The sequence below is a fragment of the Poeciliopsis prolifica genome, unplaced genomic scaffold (assembly GCF_027474105.1).
Source record: "Poeciliopsis prolifica strain line A6 unplaced genomic scaffold, Auburn_PproV2 SCAFFOLD068, whole genome shotgun sequence".
Taxonomy (NCBI): domain Eukaryota; kingdom Metazoa; phylum Chordata; class Actinopteri; order Cyprinodontiformes; family Poeciliidae; genus Poeciliopsis; species Poeciliopsis prolifica.
In genome coordinates, this window is record NW_026562443.1 from 578,756 (window position 1) to 598,190 (window position 19,435).

Sequence of the window (19,435 nt, forward strand, 5' to 3'; positions counted from 1 at the left end):
TTCTCCTTTATAGAACGATAGAGCCTCCCACCTCACGTTTCCATTGGCTATCTTATGTACGGGGTTTTTACAGATGTAGATTTCTGCCAATTATTTTTAACCTGCTTATGTGCGATTGGACCGATAAGCTGTCAATCAAATTCATTTTGGAGACGTTAGGCCTCACCCTCCATTCCCGCCCCTTTTATCCAACGACTGCAGAACAAAAATGCACCTCGGCGAACAGCTTTTACCCGGTTCTTCACAACCGCGCTTTTGTATGTCATGGTACACATTTGATTACGTTAAGTGTCTATATTGCAACCGAAGACAGAATAGCCTGGTAAACTACAGTTTAACTCAAGAAAAAGTCAGATGATACTTCATTTTCCCACACCACGTGGGTCAAAAAGCACGTCTTAGCGGAAGCTGTTGTAACAGAATGGAGCAAAGGGAGTGGCACAGCTTCCGCCTTAATCCAGACTGTAACAAAGTATCTGTTTTAGCAGATATTTAACTGTAATCTGGAGATTTGTGTGGGCGGCTGAAAAGGTGTTTCAAACGACCAAATCACATTAGGACTGCCGTCTGTCTTTGAAAAGATTAAAAATAAAAGGATCGTTTTTTTCATGTGATTCACCTGCAAAAATCAAACTTAATATTTGACCATATTATAAAATCTTTATTTTATAACCAAATTTCAAATAGAAATGTTTGTAGTATGTCAAAAAATATTTAAGATGTTATATGGACAAAAAATAATTAGTGAGCATCTTTCTGTATATTTTTACAGTATTAAACATTTACCTATGATAATGATGAGCTTCAAGTTTGGTTTGACCTCTTTAACATACTGATGCAAACCTGAGTTAGAAGAAAAAGTGAAAAAAAATAGACTTTAAGGTGGAAGATGTGTGTGTAAATTTGAATTCATTTGTTGCTGTGGTCAATTTAATTAAGAAACCAGTTTGTTTTTCTGTCCCATACTGCTCTTAAAGTATTCCACACATGTATGGGCTAAGCTAATTTCTGACCATGAACGAACTTAAGCACATTGTTCAAGGGACACATTTTTGCTGTTATAGTGGACGTACATGGGTCACAAGTTGTTCAAAGTATTTTGAATGGTACAGTTCCTCACGCGTTTGTGAATACAGACATGTCCCTGGGTGATTGTTGCTGCATCAGTAAGGCATTTCCAGTGCATAATTTTGAACATTTATTGTTTCTCCCTACATATTCCTGCTTTTTTTTTTTTTTACTTTGTTGAGTATGGCTGAACCTAGTGTAGGTTTTCCATGGAACCTGCACATCCAGTAACACAGTAACAATTCAGACCATAATTTTTATGTTCATGATTTCTTATATAAGCATGTTAAATCTCATTAAATGTGATTCATTGTTCTATCAGAAAATGCCTAGGTTTGATATCAGGACATAACACGGTTTGCATTGTAAGGTCATCTACAAAGGCCCTCTCTTTTAATTCTGTGTAATAGCTGTTGCAGAGAAGATGAGGCAAAACTTAAGCAAATGAGCAACTAGTTTCTCTCTCGCTTTATCTATTTATGGATGTATGCTAAAACCTATCCATACTAAGACATTTGAGAGGGACAATCACTAATCTGTATAGGTGGAAACCCAACACATACCACCTGGATTTCAAACTTTTGGTTGACTGACACTACTGTTTGGACTCATCATTCAAATTAAATACCTGCATATTAGAAGAGGTGGATTGTAAAATTTACTGGAAGTATCAAGTTTCATGTTACAATTGTTACAACACTTACCAGATAATCTCACTGCACTTTCCTATAAAATCTTTACTTATGTTATTTCAGTGGGAGTTTCTGGAAATTGTGGATTTTTTAATAATCTCTGTTCTTTCTGCTTTCTTGCAGTCTATATCCTTTTAGCAGAACCTAATCAATTATTCATTGATCTCTTTCTTTGGGAAGGACATGTTGGTGTGTGGTTTGGGCTTACAGTGACACTTTGAACCAGGTCAGCAGGAAGTTAATCAGAGGAAACATCCTTCTGAGAAGCAAAAATATCTGATTCCAATACAATCAGCTAATTTTCCCTTTTGATCCTAAGTACAGTGCTACGTTGTGACAATAGAGCATGTCCAGTGTAGGGTGTGTGCAGTGTGAAACTGCATTGATCTACTGCAAGCTATACTTGTCATGATTCAGCATCTTTCAGAGCACTGCAGCATCCAGCACTCCCACTCTGACAACACATAAAATAAATATTACAAAAGAGGATTGGACAAACATTGAAGTCATAATGCTATTACAAGAGAATGCAGACATTTTCTGAACATGCAGAAATACTACTTTTTTTAAAGTAGTATGGCTACTTTAAAAAAACAAAAAAAAACACAATTGTCAAATAGGAGAGAAACATAAAATGAATAGATAAGTGTATGAAGCTGCAAGAAGCTTTGTGTTGCTTCTTAAAAAAAAAAAAAAAAAAAAAAAAACCTTGGTATTTTATTCTATGTTGCATGCCTTTGTGTTTTGTGTTTATGATGTAAAGCACTTTGAAATGCCTTGTAGCTGAAATGTGCTATACAAATAAAATTTGATTGATTGATTGATTGATTGTACTTTTGTGAAGTCTGTTGGACAAATTGGAATTCCCTTTTGCTTCTTCTAAGCTATTATAAAAATTTGGTTTAAAAGTCAAGTCTAATGTCACCATAAAACATGGGACAAATTTTGGATTTTGGTCCAACATGGTACATATCGAACAAAACAGACTAATTAAATTTAATGTGAATAGTTTTGGTAAAAATTATTCGAAAGATTCAGTTCATTCATCCATCGATTGTATACAATTTGCTTTTCCATGCAGGGCCATGCTCTCGATGGGAGCTTGTGCCTTCTCCAATGCTCATTTCGCCAAAGGCAGGGTGGACGCTGGACAGATTTCCAGACAACCTCATATCGCAGTATCTGGAGAGAATTCACACATGCACTGTCCATTAGCCCTGTTGAACATTTTATAAAGAATCTGGGCCATATTGGCTCATCACAGGGTAACTGTGACTCAGTGGGTGGAGGAGTTTTCTTCCCATCAGAAGGTTGTTGGTTTTATTCCAGCTTCTCCCTGCCACATGTTGAGAGAGCATTAACCCTAAGTTGACTACTGATTTGTGTATGAGTATGTGCCGTGTTGAGTGAGCACTTTTAGGTGAATGTGGCTGAAGTCTAAAATGCTTTGAGGGGTCAGTATGACTAAAAACTAAAATTTTGTCTATTTACAATTTCACCATCTCTTGTTCTAGATCGAAAATACTTTGACAGGTCAAACCTGGTCTAGATTATTCTACACTGAACAGAAATTCAGCGTGATGTCTCAACTTGTGAATTTACATTATGGATAGTATGTTATCATGAGCTGAACGTATTGCTTTACTGCTAGTTATGTCCTAGTCTGCAGGCTGCCCATGTTGTTCTATTCAAATTATATTGAACACAATTATCAATCAATCAATCAATCAATCAATCAATCAAATTTTAGTTGTATAGAACATTTTGGCAGCAAGGCATTTCAAAGTGCTTTACATCATAAAAAGCACAAAAACAAAGTCATGCAATATAGAATCAACAATCAAAACATTACATTATGTAAGTGCTGTCATTGAATTCGTAATTGATTACATTTCAAATGCATGAATTACATTAATTACCATTATATTTGTAATTTTCTAAAAAGAGTAATGAACAAAAACTTTTATGAAACTTGGGATGCCGAACAAATTTAAAAAAGTAAGGTCCGGTTATAACCAGTGAGTACTGTTGTGAAAGCACACTTAGATGGGAACTGCTGGTTCAATGTCGGTAATGAAAACCTCTGAGCCATTGCATCCAGAAAAAAAAAAAACGGTCTGCCTAATGCTTTCAGACCAGAATTCACTCAAGACACACATGAGACAATGTGTTTTGTCTGACTGCTGGTCACACCCTGGGAGCTTCATCAAACCCCAATGAGAAACACAACAGCTCATCTGGAGAAAAGCAAAGTGTAATCTTCAAAGAAGCATAACTTCCCTCCAAGAGCCCAGAGTTCATGCTAATATTTTGATTTAGAAACAGTTAAGATAAAATAATTAAACATGCTGGCCACTGTAATACAAAAACTGATCTTTCGATCTTCTAGGTAGAAGACAGAAAAATTGTAAAAGGTTAATTTTAATGACGGGCTGTAGACTATGCCAAATATTAATTTGAGAGTAAGTAGGTGGACAAACTGTCAAAACCTCTATTTCTACCTGATTAATGTTAGTCAATAAGTGAAGAGTGAGAGCAGATACTGAACTGAAAGTGTTGCTTTGTGCAAATTTGTAGGTACAATAGCAGGACATCCTCCTGGGGGTTGGATTCAAAGGCCAGAGTGTTAACCATAGAAGTCTCTTGGCATGTATCAGATCACACATGTGTATCACAGGGGTGTTACATTTAACACCCTGTGATAAACATAACTTGGGAAAGAAAACCCCAAAACTTTTCTGTCTGGTTGCAAACCAGAGACATTTTGCATATTAAGCAAAGATAACCACTACAATATAGAAATTGATCTTTTATGGGTAGCTCCTAGGAAACTAGAAGACATTTTGTCGAAAGCAAATTTTAGTGATGGCATGCGATTCTCTCACAGAGCACAGAAACTTGGAGATGAAAAAATTGTCAATCCTTCCTGAGTTCAAACTAGAGTCCACAAACTAAACCCGAGAACAAGTTCAGAATGGAAAATGCTGCTTCATGCAAAAGATGAGGTACAACACCAGAAGGTCCTACTAAGAATTGAACTCAGATTCCTGCATTTAAAGACAAGATTGCTATCCACTACACCATCAAAGTCACTTTGCATGTACCAGATCACACACCTGAAATCGTCTATTAGACCTGCAACACTGTGACAAACATAATAATGATAAGAAATGTTTCTGTCTAGTTTCAAACCTGAGACCTTTTTCATGTTAGGTAGACATGATAACCACTACACTACATAATCTGATCTTCCATGAATGGTTGAGTTAAACCTCAGACTTTATTTTACTTGAGTATCTTGAAAAATTGCTCTTAACAGATTCTCTCCAGTCCGAATGGACAAAAATTTCAATGTGCAGAAGAGATATATCCTGAAAGGCTTGCATCTTCATCGGCAATTTGGTTTTCCTCTGCAGAATATTGACTCAGGGTATTTGAATACAAATGCATGCCACTTTTGAGATCTATATTTGTAAAGAGAATAAAAGCTATGTCTATATTGTCTTCCAATCACAAATAGCCACCATTTTGTGTCAGTGTTTCACATAATACTCCAAAAACATATACAGAACTTCAAAGAAAATTGAGTGGAGAAAAAGCTAAGGGAAGTAGTTGTGTTCTCTATAGTCTAGATAAGGGAATAAGGACTGATTGTATGAAAAGCAGCATTGACATTTCACAGACTTTTCACAAAAAGAATGTAGCCATTCAGGTCCATGAAGCCTTACCTGCTGCTGTGAAAGCACTACAGACATGTCATGATCAAAGACAACAGGATAGAAAAGTGAAAAAGAACACAAAGCATAGAATATAACAAGGAGTATAATGAAAGAGTTCTTTATGCTGGAAGGATTCACTGATCTTAACAATCCTGCTGGACATTATAAGAACCTTCAATATTTGTGTAGTTGCTGGAACAAAGTAAAAGCCACAACACATTGGCATCACAACCACCACAACCTGTTGACTCAGGTTGTTCTTTCATGTTGTGGTGGAGGTAAAGACCATGACTAATACATAAAACAATCAACTTTCCTCAGTAAGTTGATATATACAGTCATATGAAAAAGTTTGGGCACCCCCATTAATCTTTATTATTTTTATTTCTAAATATTTGGGTGTTTGCAATAGCTATCTCAGTTTGATATATCTAATAACTGATGCACACAGTTATATTTCAGTATTGAAATGAGGTTTATTGTACTAATAGAAAATGGGCAATATGCATAAAAACAAAATTTGACAGGTGCAAAAATTTGGGTACCCTTTTCATTTAATTGATTTGAATGCTCCTAACTACTTTTCACTGACTTACTGAAACACAAAATTGGTTTGGCAGCCTCAATAAGCTTTGAACTTCATAGCCAGGTGTATCCAATCATTAGAAAAGGTATTTAAGGTAGCCGATTGCAAGTTGTTCTCCAATCTGGATCTCCTATGAAGAGTGGCATTCATAGGAGTGGCATCTCCTATGAAGAGTGGCATCAGATCAACTCTCACATGATCTGAAAACAAAGATTGCTCAACACAGTTGTTTAGGGGAAGGATACAAAAAGTTTTCTCAGAGATTTAAACTGTCAGTTTCCACTGTGAGGAACATAGTAAGAAAATGGAAGACCACAGGGACACTACATGTTAAACCCAGAAGTGGCAGGCCAAGAAAAATATCAGAGAGGCAGAGAAGAAGAATGGTGAGAACTGTGAAGGACAACCCACAGACCACCTCCAAAGACCTACAGCATCATCTTGCTGCAGATGGTGTCACTGTGCATCGTTCAACAATTCAGCACACTTTGCACAAAGAGAAGCTGTATGGGAGAGTGATGCGACGGAAGCCTTTTCTGCAAGCACGCCACAAACAGAGTCACTTGAGGTATGCAAAAGCACATTTGGACAAGCCAGCTTCATTTTGGAATAAGGTCCTGTGGACTGATGAAACAAAGATTGAGTTGTTTGGTCATAAAAAAAGGCATTATGCATGGCGGCAAAAAAACACAGCTTTCCAAGAAAAACACTTGAAATTTGGTGGAGGTTCTATCATGCTTTGGGGCTGTGTGGCCAATGCTGGTACTGGGAATATTGTTAAAGTTGAGGGTCGCATGGATTCCACTCAATATCAACAGATTCTTGAGACTGATGTTCAAGAATCTGTTATGAAGTTGAAGCTATGCCGGGGATGGATATTTCAGCAAGACAATGATCCAAAACACCGCTCCAAATCTACTCAGGCATTCATGCAGAGGAACAATTACAATGTTCTGGAATGGCCATCCCAATCACCAGACCTGAATATTATTGAACATCTGTGAAATGATTTGAAGCGTGCTGTCCATGCTCGGCGACCATCAAACTTAACTGAACTGGAATTGTTTTGCAAAGAAGAATGGTTAAAAATACCTTCATCCATCCTCAATATAATTTTCAGAACCCAACAAAACCCAAAAGGAAATTGCTCTGTACAAAGTCTGTTTTTTGATCAGATAGACTGCAGTACCAGGCAATGACACAAAACATTACAGCAGTCAATAACACTTCACAAAGTCAATTAACATGGCCTTAGTATGCAGTGTTTCTCTTTAAAATTCAAACCAAGAAAAAAAAGAAAAAAATAGAATTAATGCCAGACCTTCACACCCTGTACCACAGAAATGTGTCACTGGGTGGCGCTGTTTTTCCACTTTGGTAAAGAGAGACGTTTTTTCCTTCCTCTTATCGGACACTGTTGTTTACCAGGAAGGTGTCTTCATATAAAACTGATTGTCCAGACCAAATACAGTCTCCAGCACCTCTGTACGTTAACATTCCATTAGCTGACCCAAACAGAGCACTGCAAATTTATGACAAACAATTGCATTATATAATAGTTTTATAATGACATGATATTTTTTGGTCAGGGCATCTATAAGAGACAATGCCTTTAGAAATCAGTAAATTGATTTCTAAAACCAAACTATTGCCAAAGGTAGGACCCAGCACCCCTCCTGATCCCACTAGGGACAAGAATGTTAGAAAATGGAAGCATGGACATATATATTTGTGTATAAATCAAACATAATGTAGTATATGTTAAAATATATACTAAATGACTATATGAAAGCAAAATTCAGAAATAATAAAACATCCTGGAAACTTTGCCTTAGACATGCAAAAGCAAAAATAACAGAGTATTACATTGCTGGCAAAACAAGGAATCTGATAAACCATGAATTAGTAAAGATACTATATAGTTCAACTATCACGTCATGATTTTTTTGGTGATGTTCATGTATACTGCTGAATAAATTTTCACTAGTAACACTAACGCTCCGCATTGAGCCACAATATGCACAGACTTTCAATTGATAGGACAATAATTTGGTAGCAGTATTCACTTTATTTTAAAGAACGTTCTTGGAGCCAGGAGGTGAATTGTCTGTAGCACTTCCTTTAGTATTAACAGTTCTTGTAAGTCCTGCAAGTGAAACTTTGCAGGTGGTACTAATTAACCCAACATTGTATTTATGTATGTGATGAGTACAGTTCTGCTCAATGAAGGTTTGTAGGTTTCCAAAATAATCAAATCGGTATGACAGCCTGTTTGATAGAATTCAGAAAACAAAATGGCTCCACAGGGCCACCATGTGTTTCCTCTTTTACATACAAAACTCAACAATCTTATTTGTTTCAGAAGAAGACACAATGTGCATCCTTATATGCTGTATGCATGGTAATGCTTTACAAATGAAATTGCACTAGACATTTTCAGGAAAAAGAATTTATTTTGGCTTTATTCATTTTGCTCAGATCACTGTTTACACTATTCTGTATGTCATAATTCAACATACAAAAGAAAGAAAAAAAACTTTATTTTTAGAAAGAAAGAAAGAGAGAAAGAAAAAGACTCTCCCCTTCCCATCACCAGAAGTATTCAGTTTCTTTTTCCCTGAGCTGACTTCCTCCCACTGGAGGTGTAAACTGCAGCAGTCCGCCCTCTGCTGGTTGTTACCTGCCAGCTTTTATTCTGCAACAAGACAGGAAATACTGGTAAAGAGTGACTCAGGAAACAAGTACACATATTAAATATGCAGAGAGATAAGAATGTCTTGTGGTTTGCATGAAGCTCCAGACTGATAAAAGCTTCTCCAGCTGGCAGACATGTCTGGACTGGACAATCTTCAGTGGGTTGAGAAAATCTTTCAGAAGGTGGAACTGAGTTGAGTTGCAATGCAGCTGCCAAGCTAAAGTTGCTGCCCATCCTTTTTAGCTCCTGAGCAGAATCATGTTGCTGTGGATATTTGACATGTGCTAAATGTCCTGTATGTGTCCGTGAGCCTGCATGGTGGAATCATTTCCTTCTTCTTCTTATCTATACAAATGTCTATTCTTACTGATGGGACTGCTTGCTACTTGTGGCAAATGTGTCCACTTTGTATTGTTACATTTTATTATTTATTTCTGCATATGTCTGCATAGTGTGATTGTGTGGATAGCATGTGAGACAAAATAATAGAGCTTGAAAGCTCAATCTATAGGACAGTTGTTCTTTTGTTTACAGAGTAAGGAAGTTTTGCTAGAAGAAATTGAAATGTGTTCTAATGGTTACCTTTAGCTTTTTTGTTGAACGTTTTCTTTATAGTAACCTTCGTTTGTTATGTTCCCAGCTGGGCGGTATTGCCCAACCACAAAGACAGTGTGACCATCAGTGGCAAAGCCAAGACCAAGCTCCTTGGTGTCTTTCCACACCACCTGGGTAAAATGTCCTGCAGGAAGACAGACAGACATCCAATCAGACTGTGGTGTTAAACTCTGTCGAACATTCCCCCATGCTGACGCAGATGGTCATCTGCAGCCTCTTCAAGCTCGATCTTTTCAGGATCTGCAGAATCTTTTCAGGATTGCCAGTATAAACATGTGATTTGCGAGGATGATGGTATTGTTATTGTGCACTTTTTCTCTAAATCTATATGTTTTTAATAGATCTGTGTTTCAGTTAAAAGTTGTTGAGTGTGTTGTGCTTTACCAGTGTTTTCTTGCCATCCAGGCCGGCTGAAGTCATAATCCTTGATTTCACTGTACCAATCATCTACAGCTGCGTTTCCTGAAACATCAGAGAACAAACAGGTGAGAATACAAAAAAAAAAAAAAAAAAAAAAAACAGATTGGAAACAGTAACTTCTTCTTTCATTGACCAAACATTAAGCAGACAACATTGACTGTTTTTGTTTTCTATATTATTTTTTCACAACTGTGATCATAATTCATTACTTTGAAATCAAAGCCAGTAAAAAAAAATGTGATAGAAAAGGAGAAGGCACCTTGTGGTGTAACTTTCTGTGAATTGAATGAATAGAAGATGTTTTCTCCATCCTCAGTGTTACTGTGTTTCATAGTCTTTGTGCTTAAAATTTCCTCAGCCCATTTCTGCGCTGCAGAGTTCAGCTCGCTGTTGTATGTCAGTTTTTGAGCACCATGCGCAGCCCTGTAGTTATTATGCGCGTCCAGGAACTGTTTCTTAAAGGTTTCGTCTAAAAAAAATGGAAAAAAAACTTATGAGCCATAGTAAACCCAGACAACACAGGTTTCAATGGTAAAATCAGTCCATTGTATTGCATTTATACTGCACCTTCACATCTTTACATTATTGTGTCTGTATGTTTCAGTCACAACACTTCTGGTGTCAAGAATTTATCTTAGAGTTATGTCTTGGAAAATTCTTGTAAAAAGCCACACTTACCTGCCATTGTTTGTCTGCCAATAAAGTCTGAAAAGGAATGAAACCAAGTTTAAAAGAATTAACAACAGTTAAATACAGCTCAGAAATTTATTAAGCTAATTTATATGAGAAACTTTCTACAGATGTACAACACAAATTACATGCAACCCCTCTGATTGTAGTCTACTCCAGAACTCACCTGCTTTAGGATGCCAGGTGTCCAGTGAGGATGAAGCTCATCTGTCTGAAGCTGCTATTTATCCACACAGGCTGCAAGTGGGAGGAGAGCAGCACACTGCTCTTCCTGTACATTTACATATCTGGTTACCTGGAAGGTAATCAAACACTCTTTCCCTGTTACTGGACTTCTTTTGCTAGTTTGAACTGCTCCTTATGTGGGGAATGAGAGTAATGCTATTAAGATATTAAGGATGCAGTACAGGAGCTGTAAGTATCAAAGCGAAAATTATTAAAGATGACTTAGTATGACAAAGAAAAAAAAATCATTTTTTACCATCGATGCAGGTGGGACACTTCACAGTTGCTTCAGGTCTTAAAAAGCACAACATGAATTTAACACAAGTAAGCCAAAAAATAAATAAAAAATAAACTGAATGTTGTTACTTAATCACAAAAGACTCTTCTTCCATGTGCTTAACACCGGGAGACACTTAATCACAAATTCAGGAAACCAGTGTGTGTGTGACTTCAGGAGGTAGAATCCAGGGAAAAGCTTCCTGCTCCTCTAATGTGTACAGACTTGTTTGTCTCAACTTTTAGACAGAAAGAAAAAATGATTTGATATCTTTAAACTCATGTATTCTCTATGAAATGATCCATGTAAACATTCAATACAACTTCAAATGAACACATTCATAAATGAAAGTTCAGAATTATTTAAAGCATACAAAACACCTTCATAATCCCAGATATTCTGAAAAAATATTTTGTTAATCAATTTTGAAATAAGAGTCATATTTTAACATCGCTCTTGCTCTGTCCATACTCTTAAAGAGCAATATTCATATTATTTATTTGACTCAAATAAATTGCCAACTTTGCTTGACCAAGAACGATATTCATCAATGGCACTGCTTTCTTCTTTCTTTTGACTTATGAAAAACCTCAAATAAATGAAACTGTCTCCAAATGATTCCTTCACATCCCTAAGTTATATCAATAAATTATTTTTTAAAACATTGTACAAAAAATAACAAAAAACTGTTTCTTGGCTTATAAAAAAACAATAGAGGTTTAACCTCAAAACCCAATCAAAAAATAATCTCTCCAAGGAGTTTCTTTTTCTCTTTTAATTTTATTTTGATCAAAGTCTTAACTCTGTGGATGTCAAAATTGATGTAATTAAAAAGAAAAGTAAAAATTTACGCTTTGTTTTTTCTTTTCCTCTTACATGCATTCTCGTTTCTTGAAGAGAAGAAAGAAAAGAAAAAACTCTCTCTCTATATATATATACATATACGAGGAATTAATTTTTTACACTAAATTAATTTAGTTGAAGAAACCAAACCAAAGTCCAAATGGAAGAATATAAACCTTACAACTATTTCTTTTGACTGCCAAGCACGTGACATTCATGCAACTCATTCAGCGGAACAGCCCTTTGTGTGCTTAATCTTCGAGCCTTTCCATGGAATTACATTTTCCAAAAAAGTACTTCAAACATTTTTTATTTGGTTCAGTGAAATGCAACACACCAAACTGGTTTTGATAAGAGCTGCTGCAAGAGAACTAAAAAAACAACTGCCAGTTATTCATCTGTTTGCTGCAGGAATGTTGCCTCCTGAAAGTAAAACAAAATGTGGGCACGGCAGTAACAAACAAATAGCAGACATGAGGAAACAAAAACAACAAAACCAGTTAGAACTGCAGTATTTACCACTTTGCACTGAAAGTTCAGAAAGGCCTACAGTGGATGACTGGAGATATGAAAAAGAAAAAAAAAACACCAGCAATGCTGATTTGTATTGTGTTTACTGACAAAAATAAAGTTAGTCTCTATTGCTGTGATCATGAGAAGAAGATCTCTAAAAGTTTCACTGGGTTTTTCCGTGGACCTGGAAAAATGATCCAGGTGGAGACAAGAAGCAGAGGGGCTTGTTACCTCATCAAAGCTTTCCCACTCAGGAAGACCCACATGTAAATATGTTATGGCTTTCTTTATGCGGTGACTGGTGTTTGATTCCAGGTAGACAGGAGTCTGACAAGATTCCACAAAAATGACACGGTGTCATTTCAGATGAACATCAATCAATGAGATGCAAAACTGATACCGGTTAGTTAAGTGGCATCTTTTTCAGTGGAAAAGCTTCAAGAACTGTGAAAATGAAATCAATTAAATTTAAATTTAGCTGAAACATTGAGACATGTGTTGAACTACTTCAATAAATTTTCATCTCCTGTACCACAAACAAGTAGGAGCAAATTAAGTCAGCCAGATCTATGAAGAGAAGGAAGACGGTGCCATTCAGTTGTTGTCACCCTGAATGTTGTTTACGGCACTCCTACAGCATCAAACAAAGTTTATCACGTAAAGCAAGATGAGAAGGAACTCAAAACTCCAAGGTTTCTTTGGAAAAGATAATATAATAACCGGCCTATCTACCTTCATTCCCCACAACACGAAACAGAGCAGCAACCAAGAAAAGAAAACAACAACAAGAGGCTGAATTCTGAGGCACCATTACTATGTTGCCAAAGAATCTCTGTTCCTGCAGGCCTGAATTGTTTTAAAGGTAAACAATTCAGGTAACATTGTTGTTCATGTACCAGTTCTGACTTCTATATCTTTTCAGAATGTCAAAGAACAATACCTGCTCAATCATTAGACACATAATTAAAAATAAGCACAAGTTTAATACAAGTGTAGCCACCGCTTATGATGAACAACATTGCATGAGTTTTTTCCTGATGCTACTGTAGAACAACCAGAGAACATATGTTTTCTCTACTATTTACTGCTACTTCTACTTGCATGGAATGCCAGGTTGAAGGAGGAGTTGCTGATCTTAATCTGCTTTGCATGTTAGAAACACATCAAACTATTGGTTTCAAATTTCTGATGACGCTCTTAAACATTTTAAAAGCATTCCCAGACTCCACTACAGAACACCCTGCTCATTATAACACCATACCTTATAATTTAGCTGCTGTTTGGAATGTGTAGGTTATAGTAAACAACCATCCCTCGAGCCTCTAAGGGTTGGCATGTTTGATGTTTTAAAGTGGAGCTGCTGAAACTGAATAATTAAGTTAATGTTAAAAAGGAAGTGATATGATAAACTAGGAAGTTTCAGAGATATTGAGACTCTCTTTGGGAGTGATGGGGATGATGACATCAAGGTGTGAGTGTGTGTGTTTGTCCTGTCTGTCTCTGTGTTGCCCTGCGACAGACTGGCGACCTGTCCAAGATGACCTCACCTCTCACCCGGAACGTTACCTAAAGGTAGGCTCCACACCCCACTAGGGACAAGGATGTTAGAAAATGGAAGCATGGACATATATATTTGTGTATAAATCAAATATAATATAGTTTGGAAAGCGAAAAATAATGAATATAATAACAGCATATGTTAAAATATATACTAAATGAGTATATGAAAGCAAAATTCAGAAATCATAAAACATTCTGGAAGCCTTGCCTTAGACATGCAAAAGGAAAAATACAGTATTACAAGATTCTATACGATTCAACTGTCTCATCATGCTTATATTATTATGTGGAGATTTGAGGAAACTCATAATTCATAAAAGGTTGCATCTGGAGCACAGAAACTCCTTATATTAAAGATGAACAAGATGGAATGTACAGAACTTGTCAAAATCAAAACTGCTCAAATAAAATACAGAGCAGAAAATAATTCCAAGAAAATATTTAAAGAATATTCTCAGACAAAGGGAGTAATGAATAAGGAGGTTGAACAGATTTTACAAAACAAAATTCACAAACAAAATGTGCACAGCAGTCAGAGTGAAACAGGAATAGAACGCAAATCAGGTAAACAAAAGTAAAAACAAAACAATTATAAAAGCACTTGGATGTAACAGAGTATCTGGTGGATAATGGATGAAGGAAGTGTGACCTCAATGAGGGCAAATTATATGCACATATTTATAATGTGGAAAATATATGAATCCACATGCAGACTGACTAAGACAAAGAGAGAAAGAAATTAATTAGCTGTGGCATTTCCCTGTTCCTTTTTGAACTAAAATCAACGTTTTATGGAGACCCTGGAGCTTTGGAGTTCATCTTGTCTCACCGGTAGATTGCTGGTTAAAACCCGTCAGACTGGATCTTTTCGGTCTTTGTGTTTTTGGGCAAGACACTTCACCCAGCTTCCCTGCCTGCTGGTGGTGGTCAGCGGGTCTGGTGGTGCGTGCATCAGGCTGCTCCATGGCAGCTGTGGCTACAGTCCAGTAGCTCACCACCATCAGTGTGTGAATGTGTGTGAAATTGCTGCTCATTCAATTTCCCAGGACAAATTGTGTGAATGTGTGTCTAAATAGGTGAATAAGTGAATATAGGTTCTCTTAACTTTATGAAGGACATTAGAGACCGTTTACACTTTTATTTTTTTATGTTTAATTCTTACTTTTATTTTATATAATGTTGCTGTTGAGATTTTTTGTTCAGATGTTGAAAACAATGTTCTACTTAATAAGGATTTTTTGTTTAAGAATTCCATTTATTATTTTTTACAATTGTTTTTAAGGTAAATGGATTGGTTGAGGAATTTGCTTAACAGTTTCAGAGATCTGAGTGATTCTTGTTAGGAGTATTTTGAGGCGGATTGTATTGTTAGGAGTATTTTGAGGTGGTATTAAAGAATACCATTTTGTGACTGCTTTGAGAATTTATCTTCCGTCCTTGTTTTTTTTTTTTAGTTCAAATTTTTTCAGTTTTTTTGGAAATGTTCATGTATGTTGCAGCAGGAATTTTCACTAGTGAAACTGACTTAAATTTGATTTATTTCTTCTTGCTTTTGAGTCAAAGTAACATGAAACTGAAAAGGAAGTGACTTAATCCTCCAGGCTTAAGGACTGGAGGTGGACCACAATATTCACAGATTTTCAATCTGTAGGACAATAATTTGGTAGCAGTATTTACTTTATTTTAAAGAAAACCTTTATGTTCTTGGAGCCAGGAGGTGAATTGTCTATAGCACTTCCTTTAGTATTAACAGTTCTTGTAAGTCCTGCAAGTGAAACTTTGCAGGTGGTACTAATTAACCCAACATTGTATTTATGTATGTGATGAGTACAGTTCTGCTCAATGAAGGTTTGTAGGTTTCCAAAATAATCAAATCGGTATGACAGCCTGTTTGATAGAATTCAGAAAACAAAATGGCTCCACAGGGCCACCATGTGTTTCCTCTTTTACATACAAAACTCAACAATCTTATTTGTTTCAGAAGAAGACACAATGTGCATCCTTATATGCTGTATGCATGGTAATGCTTTACAAATGAAATTGCACTAGACATTTTCAGGAAAAAGAATTTATTTTGGCTTTATTCATTTTGCTCAGATTACTGTTTACACTATTCTGTATGTCATAATTCAACATACAAAAGAAAGAAAAAAAACTTTATTTTTAGAAAGAAAGAAAGAGAGAAAGAAAAAGACTCTCCCCTTCCCATCACCAGAAGTATTCAGTTTCTTTTTCCCTGAGCTGACTTCCTCCCACTGGAGGTGTAAACTGCAGCAGTCCGCCCTCTGCTGGTTGTTACCTGCCAGCTTTTATTCTGCAACAAGACAGGAAATACTGGTAAAGAGTGACTCAGGAAACAAGTACACATATTAAATATGCAGAGAGATAAGAATGTCTTGTGGTTTGCATGAAGCTCCAGACTGATAAAAGCTTCTCCAGCTGGCAGACATGTCTGGACTGGACAATCTTCAGTGGGTTGAGAAAATCTTTCAGAAGGTGGAACTGAGTTGAGTTGCAATGCAGCTGCCAAGCTAAAGTTGCTGCCCATCCTTTTTAGCTCCTGAGCAGAATCATGTTGCTGTGGATATTTGACATGTGCTAAATGTCCTGTATGTGTCCGTGAGCCTGCATGGTGGAATCATTTCCTTCTTCTTCTTATCTATACAAATGTCTATTCTTACTGATGGGACTGCTTGCTACTTGTGGCAAATGTGTCCACTTTGTATTGTTACATTTTATTATTTATTTCTGCATATGTCTGCATAGTGTGATTGTGTGGATAGCATGTGAGACAAAATAATAGAGCTTGAAAGCTCAATCTATAGGACAGTTCTTTTGTTTACAGAGTAAGGAAGTTTTGCTAGAAGAAATTGAAATGTGTTCTAATGGTTACCTTTAGCTTTTTGTTGAACGTTTTTTTCAAAGTAACCTGCGTTTGTTATGTTCCCAGCTGGGCGGTATTGCCCAACCACAAAGACAGTGTGACCATCAGTGGCAAAGCCAAGACCAAGCTCCTTGGTGTCTTTCCACACCACCTGGGTAAAATGTCCTGCAGGAATACAGACAGACATCCAATCAGACTGTGGTGTTAAACTCTGTCGAACATTCCCCCATGCTGAAGCAGATGGTCATCTGCAGCCTCTTCAAGCTCGATCTTTTCAGGATTGCCAGTATAAACATGTGATTTGCGAGGATGATGGTATTGTTATTGTGTACATTTTTCTCTAAATCTATATGTTTTTAATAGATCTGTGTTTCAGTTAGAAGTTGTTGAGTGTGTTGTGCTTTACCAGTGTTTGGTTGCCATCCAGGCCGTTTGAATTCATAATCCTTGATTTCACTGTACCAAGCATCTACAGCTCCGTTTCCTGAAACATCAGAGAATAAACAGGTGAGACTGCAAAAAAAAAACTGATTGGAAACAGTAACTTCTTCTTTCAGTGACCAAACATTAAGCAGACAACATTGACTGTTCTTGTTTTCTACATTAATTTTTTCCAACTGTGATCATAATTCATTACTTTGAAATCAAAGCCAGTAAAAAAAGATGTAATAGAAAAGGAGAAGGCACCTTGTGGTGTAACGATACGTGAATTGTATGAGAAGTGGATGTTTTCTCCATCCTCAGTGTTACTGTGTTTCATAGTCTTTGTTTTCAAAAGATGCTCAGCCCATTTCTGCGCTGCAGAGTTCAGCTCGCTGTTGTATGTCAGTTTTTGAGCACCATGCGCAGCCCTGTAGTTATTATGCGCGTCCAGGAACTGTTTCTTAAAGGTTTCGTCTATAAAAAAAGGAAAAAAACTTATGAGCCATAGTAAACCCAGACAACACAGGTTTCAATGGTAAAACCAGTCCATTGTATTGCATATATCATTTTGGCATCATTATGAATACTTTGGGTTGAGGAAATTATGTAGATGATTTCTGCTCTAAATGAGCCCAAAAACTTCATTTTCCATGCAGCCCAAATCTACAATGTAAAAGAAAAAGTCTCTAATTTAAGGGAAAAAATGGCAGCTGTGGTTGCCATATTTATACAATACAATTCATATGAAATTCTAGCAAAGACAGCTGTTGGTATCTTATTGTAAATTTGAGGTAGACCTATTCTTTTTTTTTTTTTTACAGTGGAGACTTGCTAAAAATGAAAATCTTGATGAAAATAATTGGGTCATTCTCAACCTCCTCTTTTTCTATCCATCTACTGTATTTAAACAGGCAAAAAAACACCTTCATGGACTCGTCCTGTATAAATTATTAGGGAAATGCTACAGAGCTTTTAACTGCAAAATCATTTAAAACAATCTTTTTTTCCAACCTCCATGTCTTTTAATGAACCCACTGTCATTTGCAAAATGTCAGAGTAAGCCTTTTTTGCATTTGAAGTTATCTTATGCAATTAATTTAAATATCTAATTGTTTCTTTTTTGTGCTTTTCAAGGTAGTGGCTTTAAATCATTAAAATTGGACCAAACTGCATTCCTATGATCTGTACTGCACCTTCACATTATTGTGTCTGTATCTTTCAGTCACAACACTTCTGCTGTCAAGAATTTATCTTAGAGTTATGTCTTGGAAAATTCTTGTAAAAAGCCACACTTACCTGCCATTGTTTGTCTGCCAATAAAGTCTGAAAAGGAATGAAACCAAGTTTAAAAGAATTAGCAACAGTTAAATACAGCTCAGAAATTTATTAAGCTAATTTATATGAGAAACTTTCTACAGATGTACTAAACAAATCACATGTAACCCCTCTGATTGTAGTCTACTCCAGAACTCACCTGCTTCAGGATGCCAGGTGTCCAGTGAGGATGAAGCTAATCTCTCTGTGTTGAAGCTGCTATTTATCCACACAGGCTGCAAGTGGGAGGAGAGCAGCACACTGCTCTTCCTGTACATTTACATATCTGGTTACCTGGGAGGTGACCAAACACTTCTCATCCAGGTTGTCAGACACACTCAGACACACACACATAGGCCTACATCATACACATGCACAACAAAATATAGGCATTAATGTCAGAAAGCTTGGTGAAATAAGTACCAGGTGCAACAAGAAGCGCATCGTTGATTCGTGGGCGGGGTGTGGCTTCCATCTAGTCCTCACTTGTTGGTCCGCTCCCTCTCTGGGAAACTGCTTCCACTCCTGGGCACGAGATTGCTGTGGGCATTGCAGCGCTTTGAACGCTCTGCTGTCTTGTCCTGTCAGTGTGGTGTGAGCAGTTCTGAACGGAATCTGCTGCTATATGGACATGTGGGGCGTGACTCCTTCGGTCCTTTTGTGAGCGGCTTCTGAAATCGGACATCCACAATTATTCCATTGTTTGAAGTGTTTTGTTTGTTTGCAGTCCGTGCTTATTTGTTATTGGATTTATTATTCCTTTGTTTTTCTTTTTTTTGCATGGCATGTTTTGTGTTCATTTATTTCTTTTGGAATGATTTAACTTGTCTTTATTTCACAGAATTCCTTCCCCTTCCAGGGACTAAGTAGTACGCCTGAAATGTGTTTTTAAAAAGAGAAGTGTTTTAAAG

At 36.7% G+C, this 19,435-nt stretch overlaps 1 protein-coding gene across 1 annotated transcript; it reads right to left on the minus strand.

Moving 5' to 3' along the window:
* Positions 1 to 9,342: 9,342 nt before the first annotated feature.
* On the minus strand, positions 9,343 to 18,916 carry LOC129351592 (ancylostoma secreted protein-like). Its single transcript, XM_055020515.1, has 10 exons — positions 18,685 to 18,916; positions 18,507 to 18,533; positions 17,475 to 17,684; positions 17,194 to 17,271; positions 16,797 to 16,952; positions 10,652 to 10,687; positions 10,474 to 10,500; positions 10,055 to 10,264; positions 9,760 to 9,837; positions 9,343 to 9,499 (listed from the first exon to the last, which is right to left on the minus strand). Exons 1-10 carry the CDS (start codon positions 18,800 to 18,802, stop codon positions 9,345 to 9,347), a joined length of 1,095 nt encoding a protein of 364 aa, XP_054876490.1. The 5' UTR covers positions 18,803 to 18,916; the 3' UTR covers positions 9,343 to 9,344.
* Positions 18,917 to 19,435: the final 519 nt, after the last annotated feature.